The sequence below is a fragment of the Phoenix dactylifera genome, chromosome 2 (assembly GCF_051530095.1).
Source record: "Phoenix dactylifera cultivar Ajwa chromosome 2, Ajwa_hap1_PhDact_Kaust_v1.1, whole genome shotgun sequence".
Lineage (NCBI taxonomy): Eukaryota > Viridiplantae > Streptophyta > Magnoliopsida > Arecales > Arecaceae > Phoenix > Phoenix dactylifera.
The window spans coordinates 1434239-1460053 of NC_143191.1; the positions used below are offsets into that span (position 1 = coordinate 1434239).

Here is a 25815-nt window from a genome sequence, read left to right on the forward strand (position 1 = left end):
GCCAAGAAGAACAAGAAGAAGAAGTCGGCCGTAGTTCCCAAAATGCCCCCATCTCCCTCCCTCCACCCCCCATCCTTTCTCTCTCTCCTCTTTAACTCTCGCTTCATCTTTAGAAAGAGGTTTTAGGGTCTTTGTCTTCTACTCTTTTCGCAGATTCTCTCATTCTAAGCTTCCCAAAATGCCACCGTTCTGAGCTTATCTCCAGCCTTTTGTTCTCTTTCCCACGGTTTCCTCTTCTTGGGGTTTTCGGATTCCAATTCCTTCTCCAGAAGCAGCTACGGGAACACGCCATTCTTCGTCGTCAGAATTCCATCTTCTTTCGGAGCATTTGGTTACTTCTCATCATTTTTTAAGAGTGCTCTCCATCGATTCACAAAATGCCACTCTTCTTCTCTTCCATTCCTTCTTAGGCCAAAATTTTCCTTCGCTCACTTCGAAAAGCTTCCCTTTTTGGATTCATTTACTTGGTTTCGGAAAAAAAAAAATTCTGCATTCAGATCCCTCTTCCAGTTCCTTGAATTCGAGTTCGCCATTTCTCTTTCCTCGAGATTTTTCCATTTTTCTCTTCGAAAAGCTTCCTCTTTTGTCGGCATTTGTTGGATTCGTGCGATAAAAAGTTGTCGCTTTTATATTCATCTGTGGTTTTTCCCTTTAAAGTATCCTTTTTGGGTTCTTGTCCCCATCCCTCCCAAAACAAAATTCTACATTTTGTTCGAATTCCACAAGGAGAAGTACCTGTTCCCTGGTTTTCAGATCCATTTCACATAATCACCAAAATGCCACTGGGGGCAGCTTCCTCTGGTGCTGGCCAGACTCTTTCTGTAGGGTTCTTCATAGGAATTCTGTTGGGTTTCTGTTTCCTCGCTGATGGCATAAATCTGTGGCCGATGCCAAAATCGGTGTCTCATGGGTCGCAGACCCTTTATTTGGGCAGAGATTTCCAGTTGACGACAGACGGGAGCAAGTATTCAGATGGTTCTGGGATCTTGAAGGATGCGTTCCGGAGGATGATCAACCTTGTCGAAGCGTCTCACACCATTGCTGGTCGCGTGCCGGGGTCTGGTGTTCTCACTGGTGTGAATGTGGTGGTTCTTTCATCTGATGATCAGGTAATTGCTTTCGATGTTTCTGAAAGTATCTGGCTATGGTTGTGATTCGTTTCATTGAAAGATATAAACTTGCTTGTTCTGCGGTTTTTTTTTTTTTGATGGAGCTTGTTCTGTGGATGAACACTATTTGAAATCTTAAATTGTACTTGTCACGCCCCGAGCCCGAGGCGCGGCAGACGCCGCACGCCCGCACGGCGGGCCGCGCAGGCGTGCAAGGCATCGGATTACACAAAGCAAATACAGATGTTCAAGACTTTATTTAAGGATTAATAGCAGATGCTTAAAATTGACAAAATACTTAAAATCATTCAAAAGCAGTCTTACAAAATTCCAAAATAACATATGCCAACATAATTCAAATATCCAAACTAAACTAACTAAAATGCCAATAACTGAAGAATCATCGAAATCTCTAACGCACTCCCCAATCCCGTGCGATCAAGCCTCTGGATCTGAAAAATGGAGAATACAGAGTAATGAGCTACACTAGCCCAGTAAGCAACAAAATACCCCAGAGTGGGGTCAGAGCATATCAGATCAAAATACAGGATAATGTTTGAAACAAATCACAAATAATATCATTTTTGTTTTTATAAAACTCTGATATCATAATCTCAACATGATAGGCTACGGCCACGTAACCCAGCGGCATGGGTTGCACAGAGTGCCAGAAACCACTATTATTAGTCACCGGTGGAAACGGTGTCCAGAAACCACTATTCTAATCACCGGTGGCGCGGTGTCGAAACCGGTTCCTCACAGAATACAAGTCGACAGGTCCAACGTATAATCCCCATTGGCGGGGCCAGAGCAGAACAGAACAGATCATAGCCATGCTGAGAATATATATATATAAAAAAACAGATTTCATAAATTTTTCAGTCATAGTTTACGGATTTCAGAGCAAAATTTTCAAATGAAATGCCAGACCCATTTTACTAAATACAAAACATATTTCAGAATTTAATATATTTATTTGAAAATCACACTTGAAGTATTAAGTCACTTACCTCTTCTCGCTTGATTCCTACTTCAGGTAGACGGATCAGGTTCACCTGTTAAAGTTTAATTAATTCTTTGTTAATGTCAGAATTAAGCAAAAAAAATTCAAAAATAATATTATTGGACACGGCCCAACAGGGCCCATAGTTAGCCCATAATGGGCATGGCCCGATAGGCCCATATTGGGCACGGCCCAATGGGTTCGGGTTTCGGGTTCCGGGTTTCGGATCCGGGTTCGGGTTCCGGGCTTGGGTCTGAACTGGGCCCAAGTTGGGCCCACAAGGATACTGCCCCACTGGGCCCAACCGGACTGGACTGGGCCGAAGTTGGGCCTGCAGGGGACTGGGCCGAAGTTGGGCCTGCAGGGGACTGGGCCCAAGTTCGGCCTGCAGGGGACTGGGCCCAACGGCCCAGTTTGGCCCGTGATGGGCCTCCTCCTTCCCCAAACCCCCCCCCACGAATAGGGGGAGAAGGAGAGACGGAGGAGAGAGGGAGGGCCGGCGGGGTGGCCGGCCTAGGTGGCCGGAGGCTGACGCCCGGTCGACGGCCAGCCGACCGCAGTGGTGGCCGGCGGCCGCTGCGGCGACCGGTGTGAAGGAGCAACCGGGAAGATCTCGGTTTGGGGCCGAAACAGGGAAAGAAAGCATCATTTTATTTGGCATGGGAACGAAGGCAAGGAGGAGAGATACTCACCGGCGGTCGACGGAGGTGGTGGGTCTCAGCCAAGGGAAGCTCGATCCGGTGTCAAGCGGCGGCGGCGGCGGCGGTGCTTTCCGAAGAGGAAGGAGGTCTCGAAACAGGGGAGGCTCGGATGGTGGTGGTGGTTGATCGGGCGGCACGCCGGCCGCTTGGGAGGTAAGAACAGAGGGAGGAGAGGGAGAGGAGAAGGAGAAGAGGAGGGGGTTCGGTGGTGCCCTAGGGAAGAAGTAGATGGGGCTTTATAGCCCCATCGCAACCGTTCTCCGCTGCGAAAATCGCGGCGGTCAAGCGAGATCCACGGCCGTGAATCGGCCGTGGATGGACTAGGAGGGGCGCCGCGGGACTCTCGCGGCGCCCTTGCCTTGTTTGCCCTTCCGGAGGAGCCGGAGAGGATCGCCCACGCGATCCTCTGTTCCGGCTCCTTCCCCAAATGAATCGGGGCTGAAGTCGGCGAGGGCTGCCGACTTCAGCCCCGTGTCTCACAGTACTCTATGTATAATATTTTGCAGAATATTTGTGTTAATACAAGGATAATAATTCTGTTAAAAGTGTAAAGTTTTAATTTAAGATTAAGCAAGACTGGTTCCTTTACAATATAAAGATAGGATGAGTTATTTTGATGATGTATTAGGTATCTTTTTATGAAATTTGGCACGTTAGATAACAGTTATCATATTCTTATATATTGTCTTTTTTCGTATGATGGTGAAATCCGTGTTGATATTCATATAGAATTATAGATTCTACTGAAAAACTATTTGTTTTTTTTTTTTTTTGGTAATCACAATACTATTTGTCAAAGTGTTATTCTTCGACTACTTGGATTGCTGTACAACATAGCAGTTGGGAAACCAAGTGATAGCACGTTAATGTGCAGCATGAGTCCTAATGAGATTGAAACCTGATGTACAAAGATGCTAGACGTACTTATGTGCGCAAAATTAGATTTTAAAAGGGCTCGAACCCAATCACTTTAAACTGTAACTGTAGTAAGTGGGTAGGATAACCTGCTAATGATCTCCAAAAAATATAATGCTTATTGTCATGCAAAGTGAATACAATTCTCATTTATATTTTGAATATAAAGATATAGTTCATGCTTCTCTATACTGTACCTTTTTAATCCTTTAGTCTGAAATCTATCATGGTTGATGTGCAGCTGAACTATGGAATTGATGAATCCTACACATTATCTGTTCCCACAACTGGAGAACCCTTATATGCACATATTGAGGTAGGTAAAATTTTGATCCTATTTTCAAAATTTTTTGTTTTGTCATTGACAGGTTTATTTTAAATTGATAAAAAACTTCTTGTGGAGTGGAGTGCCTTTCTTTTTCCTGGGTAGATGTGTGGGTTGGAGGGAGAGTGGTGCAATCTGGGTGTATGGAAGCTATGAAGGCTCATATGTAAGCATGCTTATTGCTGTCATGATGAAAGGTGGAAATACTGCTGAAGGATTGTGACATTGATCTGTATGATACTAAATAGTAGGTTTGCTGAGTTTGCAAGACAGTATGAATAAAGAAGCTTGGTGCCTGAGAAGTTGTATGATTCTTTTGGCTCTTAACTCATGGCTCTAGATTTCTATCTCGGCTTTCATTATTGTTGGTTTCCTTGCATTTCCTGCCATCTTCATAAACCAGAATGTCTTCCATTATACAGCTCATCTGGAGGAGAGAAATTTTTATAAGGTGTTTCTTATGGTTGCCTACTATGTTATGGCGTGACAGCATGCATAATAAATCAACCATACAAAAGGATTATCAACGATATCATGATTTTCTAGTAATAAGGGATTGTTTTATATCCAGTTTCTCAACTACACTTTAATGTTATCAGTTGTTTTTGAGTTTGGGCTTTGGTGCTTCAGTATGCTATCCTTCTGTAGCGCAACAAGGCATCAAAATATTCTCATAATTCCTAAAGGTATGTTTTATGTCTAGTTGCAAGAAACAATTGCAAAGGCAATATGCGTGATAGTGGAGAATCATTATGAGAACAAAGCTAAACTTCCAAGGACTTAAAGATGGGGAAGCCTTTGTAGTCCATGACACTAATTCTTCAAATGTACTGAATGCACAAAAATGTCATTTGTTCATGCATTCTAAAAGAAAATTAGTCCGTCTCTTTAAAATTATGCCTAGTTAATATGATAATTCTTATTGCAGGCTCAAACAATTTTTGGAGCACTTCATGCTTTGCAGGTAAATTACAAGCATTCATCCCATAACTGATGTTACTAGTAAATGCACTAGTATAATATTTGCAGCTTTTTTCAATAAGTTCCGCTAACCAGACTTCAAATGCCGTGCAGACTTTTAGCCAATTGTGTTATTTTAATTTCACCACCAGGGTTATTGAACTTCATTTGGCTCCTTGGACTATTTTTGATCAGCCAAGGTTTTCTTATCGTGGACTTCTAATTGGTGAGCTGCCATCTGATTGATACTTGCTTCTACTTAAATTTTATGTATTCTATAATTTATCTTGTAAAAATTTGAAATAAACTATTTCTGAATTCTAAGTGATAATTAGTGCTGCACAAGGTCTGACTTTATTTCCTCCCCCCCCCCCCCTCTCTCTCTAAAATGATCTGACTATTCACATTTTGTATTCTGTGACACCCAAGTTGTGAAATGTCTCAATGTCGGGATGCTACCTAACCAGTAGGACCTATAATGTTGTGTCTCACCGCCTTGCCTGCTCCATCCTCTTTGGCATTTTAAGCTGAAGATGGCTTTAGTGCCAGTATCAGTGTGATATCAGACTGAATTGCTTTTTAAAGTCATTAGTATGATTTGCAAATCATCAAGGAGATACATGAGTGAGGCTCCATCATTCACAGAAGCCCAAAAATATATTATCAGAGCCATACCAAGATGACATTTAGCTTTTGCTGTCCAAAAACTTGTATTTTACAGGTCTAAAACCTTGAAACTGTTGGACACCAACTTGGTCTGCATTTATCTGTGATCTCAGATGCAGGCTGAGCATCTGAAAGTTAACTACTGTTGTACGTACCAAGGCGTTAAACCAAGATATATTCGCAGACTTACATGTGTATCCAAGTGCTTCTACAGCTTGACCAATCCATGGCAAGCTCGTTGCATCTATTCCAAAAATTATGCTGGCTTATACGGTTCTCTTGGATAATGCTTGCATAATTCCTCAAAAAAAGTTTAAATTGATGGTTTAAATAATGGAATGTGTTTGCTTCATTGAGTCAAGAATCAGCATTCTGTCTTTCATTCCTTAGATGCAATTCTAACATGAACGCAATTGATGTTGATGGCTAATATCAAATGTCCATTGTGACTTTGTAAAATAATAATATGGCATGTCTAAGAGGTTCTGCTGCCAATAGTATCTGGATATCATACAAGTAACATGAAATGTATTTCACCATTGAACAAAATGTTTCGCTAGTAATAAAATGTGGCTTTGACCTTCTCCTTTTCTAAATAATAAATTTAAAGCTCAATTCATCTTCTGCATATTTTGGAGATGGACTAGCCAGATATACCAATTTTATAAATAAATTCTAGGGCTATGTGTGGAAGATTATAAATCAAATCGCCAACTCTTCTAGTTTTAAAATGTTTGAATTTTTGAAAGTTGCAAATTTCTAGAAGTGTTTGTTTGCGAAAAGGAAAGAGTTGAAAATGGAAAAAGATGCAAGATGATAAGGAGGGAAAAACACGAATTTAGAAGATTCTACTCAAAATAAAATTTGTAATTTCATTATTTTAGGATGTTTATAAAATTCAATTGCACAAGAAAATAGCTATTTTATGAAATCTTGGCTTCAAATATCAAAACCATACCCATGTATCATTAGCCTTGCTTCACGATCAATATGATTACTGTTAATGCTTATGTGGCCATTATATGGTACATTACTGAAAGAGCATATATTTTAATCGATATTGGAAACAAGAACAAAACAGATTGAATGTTGACAAGATAAATCATAAATATGCTATCCATGAAAAGATTCTTCAAAATTATCTCTGGCTGACTCCAGGTTGATGAAAATGATGTGTTTGTAATGATACTGTAGAGATAATCTTTGAAATCATTATTATAAAAGCAATAACATTCATATCACGAATGAGCCCTGATGAATTATATGGGGTAGATACTACATATCATGCAACTTAGATTGTGCAATACGTCTGTATTATTTTCTCAACTACAGCATCTTTCAATGATAGAAAGATAAACGTATAATCTTACATAAAGGATGTGGGCCCAAATTTATATCAATCTCAATTGTGTGATGCGCCATTAAAAATAAGAATCCACCCCATTGATCTTAATTTGCATATTGCAATATGTCTAAATGCTTAAAAACAATGTTTTGCAGTTGCTTAACAATGAGTTGTAAAATTTATGAGGACAGCTGAGGTAGAACAAAATAAAAGCACATTGGATCATATAATATGAGAATGCAATTCGTTGATCAGATATAGAATTTAGAACACTGTGAGCTTGGACCCTTTTAAAACTAAATATTATATCTTGCCCTTAAAAATCGTCCATTTTATAATCAATGGAAACATACTTAAAAGCTTTCAAACTATTTGATTATGATTTTGGACATTGTAATATTATATTATAAATCATAATCAAGGATATACATTCTAGTTCTAAGTGACTTATCTTACATTGATAGGATCCATGTTCAAATCCTATGGTGGGATTCCATCTCAATTCTGTGTATTTGTGTGCATGTCACGTTATATGCACATGCTACTATCTCTTACCTACTATTTGCTAATTCATATCAACTTTCATTAATAGTAAGCATACAGTTTTTTCTTTTGATATTTATCCCAAAAATCTACTTTTCATGTTTTCACCTTTAACAGAAGGAAACTTTCTCCACCTTTTTTACGTGAGCAAAATTATGTGGTTTGCTTTCACCTTTCCAAAACTATATAAACATAGGATACTTTCGTGCAAGATCCACAATCTTGGTATAGGGTATCATACCGGTGCATTACTGGTTGGGTATGGTACGGATCAGTACGATATAGTATGAACCACATATTGGGATAGCTTTTGAGATATTTTTATCACCTTTTATGACTGCCTGAAATTGAGCTGTATAGATCAATACGCACCCAATTCACCTCAGTATTCTTTGGTATGGGAACATACCAACCTAAATAGTATTTTCGTACCGGTCCTGACCATGTACGGCATGGTACGCCTTATACCAGGCGGTTCAGGGCGGTATGGCAAACACTGCTTTCATGCACTAGTTCATGATAGTCTTTACACATGCGAATGCTTTCTAACTATTACCTATTACTTTGTGTGATGCAGATACATCACGGCATTATCTTCCTGTGCCAGTGATAAAGGATGTTATTGATTCAATGACCTACAGTAAATTGGTAAGTGCGATAACTGCTGGTATGACATAATGAATATTTTGCTCAAGCTACTTCTGTAAATATCTTCTGTTTCTCTTGTTCATTAGTACCTGTATTTCAAATTAAGCCATCAAATTTTGTTCAAAGTCATGTACATTGGCCCTTTTTTTTTAAAAAAAAAAAAAACTTATGCAAATATCCCTGACTCAGATCTCTGCATTAAACTTTCTCAAAATAACTTTGTATTATTATTACTTTCTTGCAGAATGTTCTTCATTGGCACATTGTGGATAAGCAATCTTTTCCACTGGAGATACCTTCATATCCAAGACTGTGGAATGGTGCATACTCTTATACAGAGAGATATACCATGGCTGATGCTCGAGAGATTGTCCAGTAAGTCTTTATTTTCGTAGTTATTTGGGTCATGTTTGATAACAAACTTGATTTGGTGTAATTATTGGGAAACATGATCAAGTCTCATCTGGGGCCTGTAGTCAGCATTACCTTCATCTGTGTCTAGATCTTCAAGATGATGGGCCATATTTGCAAGGGCCATGGCTAAGATATAGTTCCTGGCGCACCATCTCAAGCACTGAAACTTATTATTTTGCAGATAATTAACTTTAAACAATTTCTTCTATCATATCTGAATATCTTTATCCCTCATCCCCTCTCCCTGTTGCTTGACCATGCAATCAATAGATGATCACAATGTTTAAGGGCATAATTGGGCTTCAGCCAATAGGTCTCCCTAAATATCTCTCTTTTTTGTTGATAAAGTTGATTGTGAAAACATTTTCCAAGATCAAATGTCCTTGGGCTGGCCACGTCTCAACTGTACACCAGCTACGAAAACAAAACTGTATTCTTGTGCACTGCCTGAAAAAGCACCGGTCATAAAGTTAAAACAAAAAGAAAATCAGCTAAATTTTTTTGAATCATTTGAGAGGGGCCTTCTGGGATGGAAGCCAGTCAATCTTGTCGATGACATATAGGTCATTCATCAAATGAATATAATAGTAGTGTGGAGATTTTGGGAGACGAAATATATGCTGTCTAAAACACACACACACACACAAAAAAAAAGAAAAATTCTATCTTGATATGTATTTGTACACTTACCACATGTATCTATCATCTTGAGAACCTTATGTACAAGTAGGATATGAATCACCATTCTTGTTATTGAATTTATATTATTATGCTTTTCCATAACTTCACCCTTTCATATGTGCAAATATGAATCTTGCAGATATGCGGAAAGGCGAGGGATAAATGTGTTAGCGGAGATTGATGTCCCGGGTCATGCTCTCTCATGGTAGATATGATCTAAAGTCCTTTTAACTGTTCAATTATGTAGGGTGAATATGCTTCTAGACAAATACTTCTTGCAATCCTGACCTATATTATCAATTAAGTTTTCAACTAAAAAGACTTGACATATACAAATAAATGATCTTGTATAATGATAAATTGTGTTGCTAAGCTATTTAAGCTCAAAAGACACATCAGAATGGAAAAATCATATTTGATTTAATAAAGTTAAGGGCAAAGGAACCCCAAAGTTTAGTTATCTTTTCTCATTAAGAAGATAATGCTAATGTAAACATCAATGAGCAGTAACAGGCCCTCTATTATAGTCAAGTGGTCTTTATAACTGAGATTATAAAAATAAAATTCTGAAGTCCGTTGAGCAATAATGGTGAGATTGGAGATGAAAAAGAAAACCTCTGCATATACGTAAAAGAAAAAGAGTCAGAAAATGTTGTTTTCAGTAGGCAGTGTGTAGAAAACTTTTGGTTGAGTGTCACCACTAATACATGGACTAGAAAATTGTGTGTAGTGTTCTCTGTAAGCTACACCTTACTGCAGAACATGAGTAGAAGGGGTTGACGTTTGACTCTGGCATGAAAAGATTGAGATGTTGTGTTTCTAAGGAATTGCTGCAGTATTCCATTTCTTCTTGTACATGAGGTTAACTTAATATTTGGAGAATATATTTAGCATGTAAAAGGGCATGCTATACAATCAACTCGGTGAAGAATATATTTAGCATGGGTTGAAGATATCTTACAAAGTTCATGACATAAAAATGAACTTGAAGTTCCTGCGATAGCACAAAAAAGATGCAGTGACTAGAATACGTATCATCTATCATCGTTGCAAATTGTGTCCTTGACATCTTCATAAGTATTAACACCTGGAAACATAAAAAAACAAAAATAAAAATTTAAATAATGAAATTGCATCTTATGTTGTCTCAGAAAGTATAGCCAGAACTATGAGATTATCCTCACTCCCATTTACGTATTGATACCATGAGACTAGTTGATGATGCACGTAATCTTTCAGCAGCATATGCACTCTCATCGCTTTCAATTTCACCTCACTATTGTCCTCGGCCAGTTAATATTTCTCCTATGTGCAATGTAAGGTATAAATAGGAACGGCAATGTACCTCCAATTTATATCCTTCCATTTAAATTCTGGGAAGCTTACAGCAGCAAAACCAAATACCAGGACTTGAAACCTTTGTTGTGGTTGACTGTGTTGACAAAACCATGACTATATCCATCAAATCTTGTCCGGACTATTTGGGTTAGCTTATTGCGTTCTGCTCAGGTTGTTGATATATTGTTCCCACAACTGTGTACTATTGGTTACTTAAATAGCCTTAATAGCCAGAATAATGTGTTGATATTTGTTCAAACAACACTATACTAATTGTTACTGAATAGTCTTAGTACCCAGAATATTTAGGAAGTTGCCTGTATGGTTGCACCAATGTCAGCATATTTCACCCCTATCTTTGATCATCTTTTGTAGACATTCTTTTGTCAAAGTTTGACCTATATAATTTCCAAAGTTATTGTTATTTTCTGAATCTATTTACTACAAACTACTTAATATATAACCACCAATAAGAAAATTTTATTTTTGTATATTTATCATTTTCCATCTTTTACTAATTTTTGGGACCCCATCTTTTTCACTGTATAAGGATTATATCTGCTAGTGATATTTCGGCTTTTGTGATATTTTCTGATTCACTGTCTGATTATTAGTTCATACCTGTTCCTCTGACCAATGTTGCAATATCTATGTCTACCAAATCAAGTTCTTTACTCCATGGGTTTTAGTGTTACTTGTACTAATTAGCATGGACTGTCACCTGCCATTGCATGTGTGCTAGTGCATGCCCATGCATGGCAGTGCATTCCAAGTACGGAAACGGCATGGCATATACTATGCTGGTGTTGGGTTAGCATGACATAGCGTGGCTCTCTTATAAACTTTACCCAACTCCAATATCATTGATTTCTCTGGAGTCGTTGAAGGAGTAAAAAACAACATTCTTGTTTCACTGCACAATAAAACACAATAAGAATTTTCAAGGAGTTGACAGCTTTTCCTGGCAGGGGTATCGGTTATCCTTCTTTGTGGCCATCTGCTGATTGCCAAGAGCCACTTGATGTCAGCAATGAGTTTACATTCAAAGTAATCGATGGAATTCTTTCAGGTGACATAATCATCGATCATGTATCTTTTTTCCATCTGGACAAATGATTAACTCTGTTATGTAAATACAACAGATGTTAGCTAGACACAGACACATGATGACAACAAATGATTCAAAAATTTGACACAAAAACCATCTATATTTTGTCAATGTATCTGTCACTATGTAAGGATGTATTCATATAATTGTCACTGAACTGCATCAATTGCTCCATGGTGATGTAGGGTTGCAACAAGTTAAGTCAGGCAGGGTGAAGCTAAAACAACTTACATAACCTTGATCGGCGACATTGGGTCAAGATCCCTTGACCCATACCCATCTAGGTCGACAGACATGACCCAATCTAACCCTTTTGACCCATAAACTAATCTATTTTGCAAGGTTCACTCCATAATGGACTCATTTTTTTGCAATGCCTATGCGATGTAATCCATGTTTAGTGAACTGCAATGTCAAGGCATGTCCTAAAGTATCCTAATGTTGGTGCATGTCAAAAAACTTGAAATTTGTTATAGCCCTCCAATGATTATTTGGGGTATGAGTTGAGATCCAATTTCAGTATTATAATGTATTAGATAGAGCTACTATTTCTAGCACTTAAGCGAAGAATTGATGATCAATGAAAGTCTGGTGTAATTCGTTTGTATACTTTTTTTAATCCTATGGATGAATTTATTTGTGAAAACCTTGATCAAACCTACTTCTTCAAGGATAGATTTGACAAAATTCTGTAACTTTGAAGCATAATTATGTGGCTCACAGAATTTCCATTTTCTTCTTTTGATTAAACCCATAATATATGAATGTCTTTAGCTCAAAAGGAAAAGAGTAAATTTTTGAATATCGCAATTGTCACAAAGTAATTAATTTTCTGTTCAATGTCACAGATTTTAGTGAGGTTTTTAAGTTCAGATTTGTCCACTTGGGAGGTGATGAAGTCAACACAAGTAAGTTTGAGAAATTCTTTTATTTATAACATTTCCTGGTGGTAATATTATACCTTTGCATATCTCATCACATGAAATTTTGTTCTCATGATGATAGTAATCATGCTTAAAACATCTTTCTGGAGCAAAGATCCTTTAATATTACTACTCTTAATTAAATACCCTTAGATCCTTGGATTTTGTGAGGTATTTAATAGCCAGTCCTTATAGGATTGCTTATTATCTTTTCCATTCAAACTTCAACTAATGTTGTAGAAACCAATGAGAGATATGACTAGTAAATAGTTTATCAAAGTTGAATATGGAAGCACCTTTTTTTATAATAATCCTATGGTCATTGGCAATTAGATGTATACTCACTTGTTTAAACATGGGCTTCAGGTTGCTGGACTTCCACCCCTCATATAAACAAATGGTATGTATTCAACTTCCAGTCTATTATTTTGATACATCACAGTGAGGCATAGTTATCATCTGTGACAAAATTGCTCTTTCTGTGTTTGTGACAGATTACCATAGCAACATAACTTGTTAAGCAATGTAATTTCTAATGTTGGTAAAAGAGATGTATACATTGAATAAACTTTGCCAAAACTAACATATTATTTGTAGTAAATGCCTTCATCTTGTATGGTATTCAGCAGTTCCTTGAAGACTTCGAATGTAATGCTAACTCAGGGTTTCTGCAGCACTGCATGTTGATCAGACCATGCACTAGCATCCATTGCATCTAGCTGCAGAAAATAATTTATAGTTTCATTCTTTAAAAAAATGGCAAACAAACAGATTTAGAACTCTTGAAGATTTAAGTTTTGGAAAATAATGTGAAAACGTGGCTAATGCTTCGATCACTAATTTAATTTATCTAAAAAACTCATAATAATTACTGTATATGCAAACAAAACCATTTTTCTCAAAATTAAACTACCAATATTTATATTAATTACTCAGGGTGCAATTGGATCTATAAAATCATGATATTTCATGAATTTAATGTATTTATTGTGGCAAGTTATGATTTTATTATACCGGGTGTTCGGTTTTGCAATGAGATTTCATAAAGGCCGTTAAATCATGAAACTGGGAATTTCTACTTTTTGTAGAACTTTCCATATCAATATTTTCTCTCCTTATCATATGAATCTTTCAAAGTCTTAAGCAGCCTACCATCTCCTAGAAAACCTCTAGTCTCAAGGTTCAAAATTTCAAATCTAGGAAATGGAATCATGAACTTGAAAAGAGAAGAAAAAATTCCAAACACAGCCTTAGAAGTCATTGCTCAAACATTTCTTCGTAAGCAATTTAATAGTGAACATTATATATGTGTGTGCTTGTCTTCCAAATATCGCTTCATCAATTTTCAGAAAACCAAAGGCTATATGGTTGTTGCACAAAAGCCACATAATAACTATTTATAACATTGCATTTGTATAAAAATACAACGTGCATTGCTATAACTGAATGTGAGCATCCAGATCTTCGACATTTCAATCCTGAAAGTTGAAATACTGACTGAACACTAACACATCCTAAACAAGCATCATCTACTTCAAACACATTGTAGTCAATCCATGCATGAAGTTAAGATCACCACGATGCAGAGAAATTTTATGTAGAATATCTATGTCAAATCAATTCCTGTAAATTAATTATTTTATTCTTAGTTCTTTAGTTCTATGATCAATCCTACATTTCCCAAAAAAGGGGGAATACTCAAATACTGAGCATGCGTTATTTGGAGATAAATATCTTGTCATGATCTAGAGGAACTCTTGAAAATCTTTTGTTAAACGATGATGATGACTTTGGAGAAGAGTAAAAGACTTAAATGATTGCTCCCAGTATGGTGATATCTCTTAAATCTAGAGAACTCCTTCAAGAGCAGTTTTACATGGGAAGATGTTCTTGTCTAAAAGGGTGGCCCAGTGACTTTTGAAGTTGTTCTTGCCTAAGGTGCCAGAAACTTTGAAGAGCATGGTGGGAAATATTTGCAAACACCAAGAATAACACAAAAGCCTGGTTACGACTTGTATTTACTGTTTTTGTTATGCAGTTTCCTTATGATAATTTTTCTTCTCACTGTTAAGAGCCATCAAAACTTTTATGTTTGTAGTGGCATTATTAGCCTATTAGTGTTAATGCCACTGAATTTCCATTTGAGTTCCAACATATTTTCACTGTAGTTCATATACCATTTTTGTGGATACCAGTTGACATATTTTGCTGTAATAGAACAGTATTTCTAGTTGAGGTTTTTGCATCCCAATATATGCCACTGCAAGTAGGTGAAGATTCCTTCCTTTACCTGTAAACTATAGCTGTTACAGTAAAAAAAATTGCTGAAGTTATGTGACATATTTGTTGTAAACTGTAGATTGGACAAGTAATCATTGTAGCACATTATGAAAGTAATCATTACTTAAATCTAGATGTTCAGCAACTTTTAGGGGTGCAGGAAGGTGGTTATTCAGAACTAGACAAAATTGTAGGAGATCTGCCAAAAGTTCAGGTAGAAGGGAAATATTGACTAATCAGAAAATTTTGAAAATACAGAAAAGATGTATGATGATTGATATGCTTATAAGTTTGTCATAGAAAACTATGTATGGTAAGGACAGTAGCAAAAAAAATGCAAAACAGAATGTACCAACCAAGGTCGGCGGAATCGGTACCGGGCACTGTACCGGTTCCCGGCGGCACGAGTTGATACGGACTGTACCGGATTTGTACCGACAGAGGAGAGGGCACGACACCATGGGAGAGAGGAAAAAAGAGAGAGAGGGAGGGACGCCCTCTCCCTTCCTCTCCCGCTCGCTCTCTCTTTTCTTCTCCTCCTCCGGCTTCGGCAGCTGGTTTCGTTTCCGTTGCCAGAACCGTACTAGTGAACCACCAGTCCGGTTCAGGATGGTTCCACCGACCTTGGTATCAACTATCTAATAATTTATTCATGATCAAATTGTGAATAAGTCTTTAAAATCTTAATTATTGAGTGCTCTATGACCAATTCCATCCTACAGGAATAGTTACATATGCAATTTGGCTAATAGAAAGATCTTGAATGACAAGGGGATTTTTCTCTGACTCTCATGTCATGCGGTCTAGTATCATATACCTTGTTAACTGAACACTTTGGATAGTGAACCTAATAATTGTACATAGAGATGGGCATCGGGCCGTGCCGGGCCCGGCCTGGCCCAGGCCCACTAGGCCACGGACCAAACGGGTCGTGCCAGGCAAAAAAAATAGCCGTTATGGGTGGCCCATAACGGCTATTTGTGGCTTTTTACCCATTTTGCCCTTTCCAACAGCCATAAAACGGCTAATTTGAGGGGTATTTTGGGGAAAAAAAATTGGAGTCCTAAAAATTCGCGGGCCGTGCCGTGCTTGGCCCACGAATCATGCCAGCCCAGGCCCTTATGGGCCGTGCCGGGCTCGGCCCGCGGGCCAGAAATCCTTAACCCAGCCTGGTGCCCTTTTATGAGCCGTGCCTAGCACGGCCCGTTACTGTAGCAAGCGGGCCGTGCCTAGCACAACCCGCTTCGTGCCGGGCCGTGCCGGGCCATGGGCGGCCTGGCCCAATGCCCACCTCTAATTGTACATGTATTATGAAGGCTGGTTGGATGGTAACTTTATTTCTTAGTGATTCTTCAATTCCTTGGATTATCTTTTATATTCTATAAACTCGACTTTTCTCTGTGAAAATATTTTATTTCTTAGTCATGCTTCATTTCTTTGGATCATTTTTGTATATTTCATAAAGAGCTCTACTTTTCTTTGTGACTCACTCTGTAATCTTGTGGGATGTTCATTCTGAAAATTGGCATTTTCTAATATGCACTAGTAAGTCTTATCAATTTTCTTGTCTGCAGGTTGAAAGAGCATAGGATGAATGAATCTGGTGGCTATCAATACTTTGTCTTACGAGCCCAAAAGATAGCACTATCGCATGGATACGAAGTCATTAATTGGTGAGAAGCCTTCATTTTAGCAGGTTTGTGCTTCCTAAATATTTTATGCTCTAAAATATGTTGTTGCATGGGGAACAGGGAGGAGACATTCAACAACTTCGGGGACAAATTGAGCCCTAAAACGGTGGTGCATAACTGGTATTTCTTCTAAAATATTGAATGCAAGATATCTTTTTGTGCCTGTTAATGTGCAAAAGAACCATCATGTCTGATTATGAAGAATCTGCGTTATTACTGAGAATATGTTATAGTTTTCTGGCTTGCAGGACATGTCCTTAAGTGTAATAGAACATATGTTAATCAATCATGTGCCTTGGAATAGTGCTTTGAAATATTAATACATCTCGTTAGTCAATTTTATTCATATATCTATGTTTAATTGAGGGAATTATTTCATCCATGTCATTATATAGATCTATTCATTCATCCAGTTACTGGTGTACAAATTGTTCTTGATTTTATTCAACATCTGTTTTAAAGAACTATGCTTAGAACCCCTATTCGCAACAAGCTTGCAGTATCTCATCTGTTTTCAAAGTGTATAAGGTTGCACCCATAATTAAACTCTGCACTTATCCACCAATTTAGAAATAAATCACTTCTTTTAGACTTCTTCATCCAATCACTGATGATGTCATTCTACTTGATGAAGATATATGCAAGAAATTTAGTTGAATTCAGAGTATCCGTGTTGGTTTTATATCTAGCTCAGGGATCAAACCACCCATATCAGGCGAATTGGTGCCATATTACCCTGAAACTGAACTGAACCAAGCTCTGAGAGATGCTTTGATTTAAAATGGATTTGAAATGGGACTGTGATTTACACTGCAATATAGTTTTAAATTTTCACTGCAGTTATTATGTTGTTCTTTTAAATTTTTACTTTGTGGCAATATATAAACATTTGTAAAGATTTAAGTTATCAGGCCAATGAAAATCTGAAACTGACAAAGCATGATTCCCATGTTAAGATTAGAGACAGCCAATCAGCTTTCCCTGGTGGCGTAACCAGCTGTCCCAAGTGTGTACAGTTCAAGATCTCAAATGAAGCAGTGGTCGATGTCTTAAATTTTCTGGACTTTTACTTTATCAGTTTTGAGATGGCCTTACAGACTTGTTAAATCGGTAGAAATAATCACATAATTTCTTCTCATTAGTCTCTGTACTTATTGCTTCAACAGTTTGCGTCTTAACAGTGCTCATTCCTGAAAAGAAATCAAAAGGAAGCTTGCTTTTGAATTCCAACCTTCATCAAACCATAAAACCCTATATAAACATAGGACATTCATTTGCTGTAACACCTATCAATGCTTGGAAAACAAAGTTGATATTCATGATTATGACATATTCTGGCCTTTTCATTACATATGATAGTCTAATTCTTACACTCTGATAGGCTTGGTGGTGGAGTGGCCCCAACGGTGGTTGCTGCTGGTCTAAGGTGCATTGTCAGCAACCAGGATAGTTGGTACCTGGATCATCTAGATGCCACATGGCAGAAGTTCTATATGAATGAGCCACTCAAAAATATTTCCAAGCCTGAACAGCAGAAACTGGTTATTGGTGGAGAAGTATGCATGTGGGGAGAACACATAGATACCTCGGATATTGAGCAAACTATATGGCCACGTGCTGCAGCAGCAGCAGGTAATTAGTTGGGTTAGTGTTTTGTTCTTTATATGTTATTGCAAGATAATGAACTAACAATTAATTTTGGTGCAGATCCAATTTCCCTATCGGCTAAAGTTTCTATTATACTCCTATCATCCATGAAGATCTTGAATGACAAAGTTAGATGTCCAATCATGTCCCCAGTTAAAGAAAGATAACCTGTGTTGTACCAAATTTTCCATGGATCTCTGATTGCCTGATTTTGTCCAAAAATAGCCTGCTTTCAGTTTCACCTTTCTGCTGGCCTACTACCTACACTTCTAAAACTAGTATTGAAATTTTATTATTACTATTCTTTTCAGTCTGGATGTGGTCATCCTATGCATGCAGTTACACTTCAACAGCTAGTTTTTCTTCACAATCTTCATATCAATCCAAGCTTAACTGCATAGAACATGCTGCAAATCTGCATGTATATTTTGATGATGTTTTTCAGAAACCTCAAGATGACTAGATAAGCAGTGATTCCTTTCAAATTTAGTGCATGAACATAGAAATCTTAGAAGGGCATCTAAGTGTTATCCTTTAATGCACTCCTATGTGATGCACAATTTTGTTGACAAAAAGTAAATAAAGTTCGGTACGTGATCGGAAGACATACCATGTGCAACCATGTGACGTCGATATGTGTCCAGCAACTTGATGTAGTCTGATTTCTATGTGTTTAATCTGTACATTTTGCACCATACCTGTTGTGCTAGACTCTTGTGGCTTGCCTATGAAAGAAAGATACATAGGAAGGCAGATTAATTCCCTCAGTAATATAATGAACTCATAATAGCAGCAGTATAAAAGCCATCGACTGCTAAACCTCAATTTCTTCTTGTTGAATGCACTTGACATTGAGCTTGTCATGTCAAAGTCAAATTAATCTTGTTATATGCATGCATATTTAGCAGAAACAAGCAAGTGCAAGTTTGTCACTATAACTACATACATTTTGCTTCTTTAAAAGATATGCTGACTAAAGCATTTGCTCTTTGTGGCCCAAGAGCGGTTATGGACTCCACTTGAAAAGCTGGCAAAGGATCCAAAACAAGTCACGTCAAGATTGGCTCGCTTCAGGTGTTTGCTGAATCAAAGGGGGGTTGCTGCTGCACCGTTGGCTGGACCTGGTCGAGGGGCTCCAACAGGCCCAGGTTCTTGCTTAGAGCAGTAGTCTCCTCCAACTGGCTAGCTGAGGTTTATCTGACAGGGAGTGCCTCATTCGTTGGCTGACAGGGCTTCAACCAGGGAGATATTGTTATGGAGTGGGTCTAGCTATCAATTTTAGGTGGTGTAATGTTTACTTCCATTCAGGCAACCTTGAAATAATAGCTTCTGCTTGATGTAAGTCAAGCAGCTTTATTGTCATGGACTTCTCCAATAATCCATTGATGTTGTTACTAATTGATGGTCTATTTCATTAATCCAGCCACCTGCTTTTCTTAATTCTGGTTGTTCAGGCTAACCTTGATCTCCATATTTGTTTGTAGAATTCATCAGAGTCGAGCTGCCGCTTTTCAAATAAAAATTTGATATATAAAAAATTTGACATGCTGCCACTTTTCAAATTCACAACACTGCATTTGTTTTCAATACATATTAACTTGAGATGTATGCATCAAGGCAGGACTATAGCCATCTGAACAATCTCCATGTGCATAGCATAGGTTTTCCTTGCCACAAAGGGAGTACAAGGTTAGGAATTAGAGACAAGTGCAAGGTAATCTGAGAGTTGACATTGCTCTTATCAATTTTTGCTGCAAAACTTGTGGTCATTGAGCTCTCGATTTCAAAGTGGTGAACATGAGAGCTTCGGCAGATCAAAATACCGATGCTAGTTTGTCTCTCTAAGTACTTATACATGTCCCTTTGGAACATGGTCAGCTACTCAAATGCATGGAGAGACGCATTAGATTCACAGCAATTCTGCAAAACAAATATAACAGATACTATTTGGCGAAAAAGGCATGAGGAGAACAGTTCAAACATGGTACAGAATAACACCGACACTCCAACCTTCAAAAATCAAGCTGAAACAAAAAATGAGAATACAATAGCATACCAACACTTTTCTGCAGGGAATCCAGTCTCCGGTCCTGGCCATTTAACCTTTTCACACTTTAAAAGACAGCATCTATTTTTCCCAGCCTGAGATAGGATGCTTTGAATTTTCATCAACAAATCCATCTTCAAATGCTAATCCTATTTCTTTTTTGATGGACAAATGCTGCTACTATTTCATATCAGTGCCTGTAAATTTTTACCAATTTGTTATTCCTTTACCTGTCAAATATCAGGAAGAAAATACGAAGACATGGAATGCATGTAATTTTGAATCAACCTAGTAACTGTATTTTCTTTCCTTTTTAACAAAATCTTTACAATGTCTGTAGTAAGACTGGTTGAGATCTACTGCTGCTCTCTTTCCCCTCATTACCTCCACTACCATCAACGGCACCAACACCACAAAGCCTTTCAAAATTTGCAAAATACTCCTCCATCCCCTCTATATACTTCTCCATGCCCTTCAGGTGTCTGGCCAAATCCAACCCCATTTTCATCCATCTCTCTGCAACATTGAACTGATGGAGCCGGACAGCCAACCCTGACTTGTTCCATGCTGTTGTTGCAAGCCATTTCCCCTCTTCAATTGGATACTCCCCATCCTTCAGCCCCACAATGATCTGGTATGCCTGCCTGTAAACACGATAGGCCCCATCATTTTTCCCACCTTCAGCGTCCTGGAGCCCAGAAAGGCAGACCAACTTTCGGAGCACAATGCTGATCAAATGATAGTCAGGCAAAGGGGATGCGAGGAGGGCAGCAAGGCAGGCGTTGAGGGCAAATTCAGCAGCCTCAAGGTTGGGCCTTCCACCTCGTAAGGCGGTGCAGCCTAGCTGGAGGAGATGATTTGGGGTGCATGCTTTAGATGAAGCGAAGCTCTTGATCAGTTGGAGTTGCTGCGACCGGGTGTCACTGTTGAGCCTGTTCAGGACATGATAGCTATTGAAGGTGTGGAGAAAGAAGAGGCCAGAATATTCAGCATGCTGATCATTGACAATTTGTACTGCAGATGAGACTAGAGGGAGTATCTGCATGCAATTGAGAATTAGATCAAATTCAATTACAGTTAATCTTTTAAGTATGATGAGCTGCCCCATATTCTGACTACCTTGCCTGCTCTACTGAGCATTTCAATAGCCTTTTTGATATCAGAGTCCAGCAAAGAAACCTTCTTCTGCTCCTCAACATTCAGCATGGCACCTACACTTAGGATCAAAGACTTGCAAACCATCACCTGGTCTCCATTACTCTCATCATTCATTGCGCTATAAAATGCCGATGCCAGCTCCAAGAACTCGGCACAAGCTTCATACTTCTTCTCCTTTCCAGTCTTCAGCCCCATATTCCATGAATTCCCTGCAAACCAGTTTAGCTCACGGCTCCCCACTGCTCCAGTCCCAAAGAAGCCTTCCACTCCAAGCTCGGTCATTCGGGCCCCAGCAACACTTGTGTACTTGAGGATCTCAAGCTCCCCATCTGGGTTCCTATGAAGAAGGGTGATGAGATTTCGGAGCACTGCCACTTCTGGCATTGGCATAGGCTTTCCTGGGGCATAGAGGTTGAGGAGGATAGATAATGAAGCGACAGCTACAGCAAGAGACTGACAAGCAATGGCTTCATGGGTCGAAAGGGTGAGGAATTCTGGGTTGAAGTCAATGCAGCTAACCATGGCTTGAATTTGATCGATCGCTTCCTTCTCATCCTTTTTTTGCAGATCGATCTTAAACTGCACAGTATTGGATTAACATGAAGTTAGGCACTTAGACTAAAAGCAGGCAAATGAAATAATGTATCCATCATTTAAACCTATGTTTCCTTTGTAATGTTCTGAAGTTCATAATCATAGGTCTAGCATCCAGGCACAGTTTCAGCAAAGAGCAGTCACTCAGAGCCCCCACAACAGAATTTGGATAAACACAAGCATAAGAGACGCACTAACAATGGATAATAAATACAATACCACTAGCAACTAGTATCATTATTCATGAGTGCTCCTTGAACATGTGCGAGTAATCCATAAAATTTTTGATGAATTGAAAAATTCAGTACTAAGAATAATTCAGAGAACCATATGGCCATTGAAGCTGTTGTTAATAAATTGGAAAAAACCAATAATTGCAGGGCTAATATTATTACTGTGATGGAATTGAGACAATGAAATGGTACCTTAAGAAAAGCACACTTGACGTTCGGCTCAAGCTGCAGGACAAGGGAGGAGACAAGGGTCAGACATAGTTCCAGAATTCATAGTAATGGCTTTCAATGTTTTCTGCTAATTTTATCGAAAACATATACCTTATTAGCTTCATTGATGAATTCTTCCGCTTGATCAAGCTGCTTGAGTGCAAGGTGGCAGAGGCCAAGGACTCTGAAGCAGTTTGAACGCCGAGCTCTATTCTCCTCATCATGAGGGACGTAAAGCATCGATTTTTCAAACATTTCTGCGCTTATGTCATAGACTTTTGATCGAAAATGCTCAGTTCCACTGTATCCATCATCGATATAAGAAGAAGGAAGTTACTAACGATGACCGCATCGAAACTGGAAAGAGTACGGTAAGCTCACCAGTTCCAGAGGACCGCGTGCATCGCGTTCCGCTCCTTCGCAGCCGCGGCGTCCTCGAAGAGCGCCACCACCCGATCGTCCGCCGCCAGATCCGCCACCACCTTCGCCCGCCCTCCCCCGCCACCCTCCGCCACCCTCTTCACCACCCGGAGCGCCGCACCAGCGCCGGCCCGGCACCGCCCCAACAACCCCGTCAGCACCCCCCACGCCGCCTCCGCCCCCGCCACCGCTAGGTACGCTTCAGCGGCGGTAACGCAAACGCCCTCTGGCACCTCCTTGTTCGCCATCATCCCCTTGAGCTCCCTCTCCGCCTCCCCCACCCGCCCGGCCCCCAGCCACGCCCTCATCGCCACGAACCCCACGCTCGGGTGCTCCGCCGCCGCTCCGCCCGCCGCCGCGTCTCCCCGGAGAACCCTAACGCACCGCAGCACCCCCTCGTAGTCCTCCGCCTGGAGCCGCTCTGCTGCCAGGAACCGGAGGCACCGCCCTTTCAACTCCTCCAGATCTAGAGTTCCGCTGCCGCCGCCGCGGCCCTTCGCGGCCGCGATTCCCTTCTCGCAGAGATCGAGCGCCTCTGTCAGCAGCTTCGAAGCATCGGAATTCCCCTCCGGCGATTTCTTGGCGAGATCGAGCTTCCCGAACTGGAGGTACTGCTCCGCTAGGGTTCGGAATGCCGCAGGCGATCCGAAGAGGAGGCTCTTGGACCGATTGAGGAGAGCGATCGCGAGATTCCGATCGGCGACCTCCCACGCCGTCCGTGACCTTGAGAGATTGAGATCGAGGAGGAGCCTCAGCTCCTCCTCGCCCCCGATCCCATCGATCGGGACCGTGGAGGTCAGGTCGATGGCCCTCTCGAAGCAGCCGGCGGCGACATCGAACCGGCCGAGTTCGTGCCAGATCTGACCGGTCTTGTGGAAGAAGGACGCGGACTTGAAGGCGGCGGAGGGGATCCCAGCGGGGTTTCCGGCGAGGAGGAGGAGGTCCGCAGCAATCTGGCGGAGTTCAGCCTGGTCCGTCCGCCAGCGGACGTCGGTGCGGAAGCCGGCGGCGTTCGAGAGGTCGACGCAGGCGTTCCAGAGGCGGTAGCTGAGCTTCCAGATGTGGAGCTTGGCGGGTTCAGTGAGGGGGAGGGCGGCGGTAAGGCGGGAGAGGGAACGCCGGAGCCTGGTTGCGAGCTTCTCACGCGAGGAGAGGTCGTCTGGGGAGAGGGATTCGGCTTCTTTGATGGAGGACTCGAGGTCTTCGAGTAGGAGGCGGAGGGGCTGGGAGTCGTCGGATCTCGGCCGGCGGTCCGGCGAGAGCTCGGAAATTCTCATCTTCTTTTCGGATTCGGTTTTCGCGGGAACCGGGAAAGAACTAAGAAAGCCAGAGTTTTTTTTTTGAATGACGAAAAATCCGAATGTTGGTTGATGTTAAACTGAAAGCGAAATGCGACCGTCAGTTATTTTGAGACAAAACTTAAAAAAAATTATATGTAATATTTGTACTTATAAGGACTTTTATGTAAACGTTTCAGGTCAAATCACCATGGCGGAAACCAATGTATAATATTTACATATATCGGGTGTTAAATGTACATTTAATGTAGTCGGCAATGCAGTTGCTGACTTCCGTATACGTAGTATCATTTTACCGATAACACCCTTTAGATGAGGAAGTGTAGCTATACTTGTTTGAGCTTTTTTTTTTTTCTTTGATTTGGTTCTGTCTTTTCATTGACCTAATGAACTGACTACTGAACTAGCTTAATTGATAGGATTAAAATATAGAGACAAAAAAGGGTTAGAGAGAAATCTTGCCAAACTTATATATTGCATAGATTCTCAATTTTGGTCTTTGTTAAGTTGCAGTGTTATGATTATGCCATACACGTGAGTTTTTTTGGAGCCTTGTTGAGTCAAATTTGTTTCACTTTAGAAAATCTTAATTATATCGGACTCATTTATTTGTAAACTGAAGAAAATGAATCCATGTTCAACCTTTTTTTTTCTTTTTATGGACAAGCAATCCATTACCCTGATATTATAGCTTCGCCTAAGAGGCTAAGAGTTATGTATTAGCAATAATTTATATAAATAATATATTAAGTTTAGATAATTAATAAATAATTCAAATAATATTAATATATAAATAATTTATATTTTTTAATTAATATTATTTATATTAGTAATAGAAATCAATATAAATTATATAATATATTGCAACTATAAAATTAAAATATAACCAAGATTATTATGCCAAATTATAAATAAATATTTAGATAGAATCAAAATTTTGTTAGATTTTTTTTTTTTTAGCAAAAATAGCTCGAATGCAAAGAAGTCGTGCCAGAGCTAAGCCAGGCCCTTTCTTTTTTTTTTTTTTGTGGTACAAGTGGCTACTTATCTCATATACATCTAACATGAGTACAACCATTCAGTTCAGAGGGAAGTAAAAAGTATAAAGAAGGAGAGGCGTATGATGTGGGCGTTCAAAGAAAATTCTCGAAATGCCGGGCGACGAAAAAGACAACCCAATTTGCTGCCCGATTTATCTCCCTGAACACATGTACCTCCTGAAAGTCAGCCATCAACTGAGCCATCCTACGAGACTCCCGGAATAAGGGAATGACCACCCCCATATCGATCTGCTCCTCGGATCCAGTCGATCACCACAGATGAATCACTCTCAAGGTACATTCGCTCGGCACCAAGTACCTGCCTCACATAGGATATACCCTTTCAGGTTGTCTGCAACTTTGCCTCAACCATTGTAAGTCCGAGCAGGCGCCACCCTCTTGCTACTATCATCCCTTTTGACCTTCCCTTTTGGCAAACGAAAAACCATTGTTTAAGTTTCATCAAAAAAAAAAAACCATCGTTTAAACGGTCCAGATCGACGGGATCTGATTGGGAT

At 39.7% G+C, this 25815-nt stretch overlaps 2 protein-coding genes across 2 annotated transcripts; one reads left to right on the forward strand and one right to left on the reverse strand.

The window, feature by feature from the left end:
- On the forward strand, positions 1–19737 carry HEXO3 (beta-hexosaminidase 3). Its single transcript, XM_008790037.5, has 14 exons — positions 1–1109; positions 3970–4044; positions 4982–5017; positions 5128–5239; positions 8145–8215; positions 8460–8590; positions 9450–9515; positions 11617–11717; positions 12605–12664; positions 13046–13079; positions 16534–16632; positions 16711–16770; positions 18032–18282; positions 19299–19737. The coding sequence occupies exons 1-14, from the start codon at positions 777–779 to the stop codon at positions 19463–19465; spliced, it is 1596 nt and encodes a 531-aa protein (XP_008788259.1). The 5' UTR covers positions 1–776; the 3' UTR covers positions 19466–19737.
- A 798-nt stretch (positions 19738–20535) lies between these two features.
- On the reverse strand, positions 20536–24323 carry ATSPO22 (Tetratricopeptide repeat (TPR)-like superfamily protein). Its single transcript, XM_039134500.2, has 5 exons — positions 22921–24323; positions 22651–22840; positions 22522–22554; positions 21464–22081; positions 20536–21383 (listed from the first exon to the last, which is right to left on the reverse strand). The coding sequence occupies exons 1-5, from the start codon at positions 24234–24236 to the stop codon at positions 20670–20672; spliced, it is 2871 nt and encodes a 956-aa protein (XP_038990428.2). The 5' UTR covers positions 24237–24323; the 3' UTR covers positions 20536–20669.
- Between the last annotated feature and the right edge of the window lie 1492 nt (positions 24324–25815).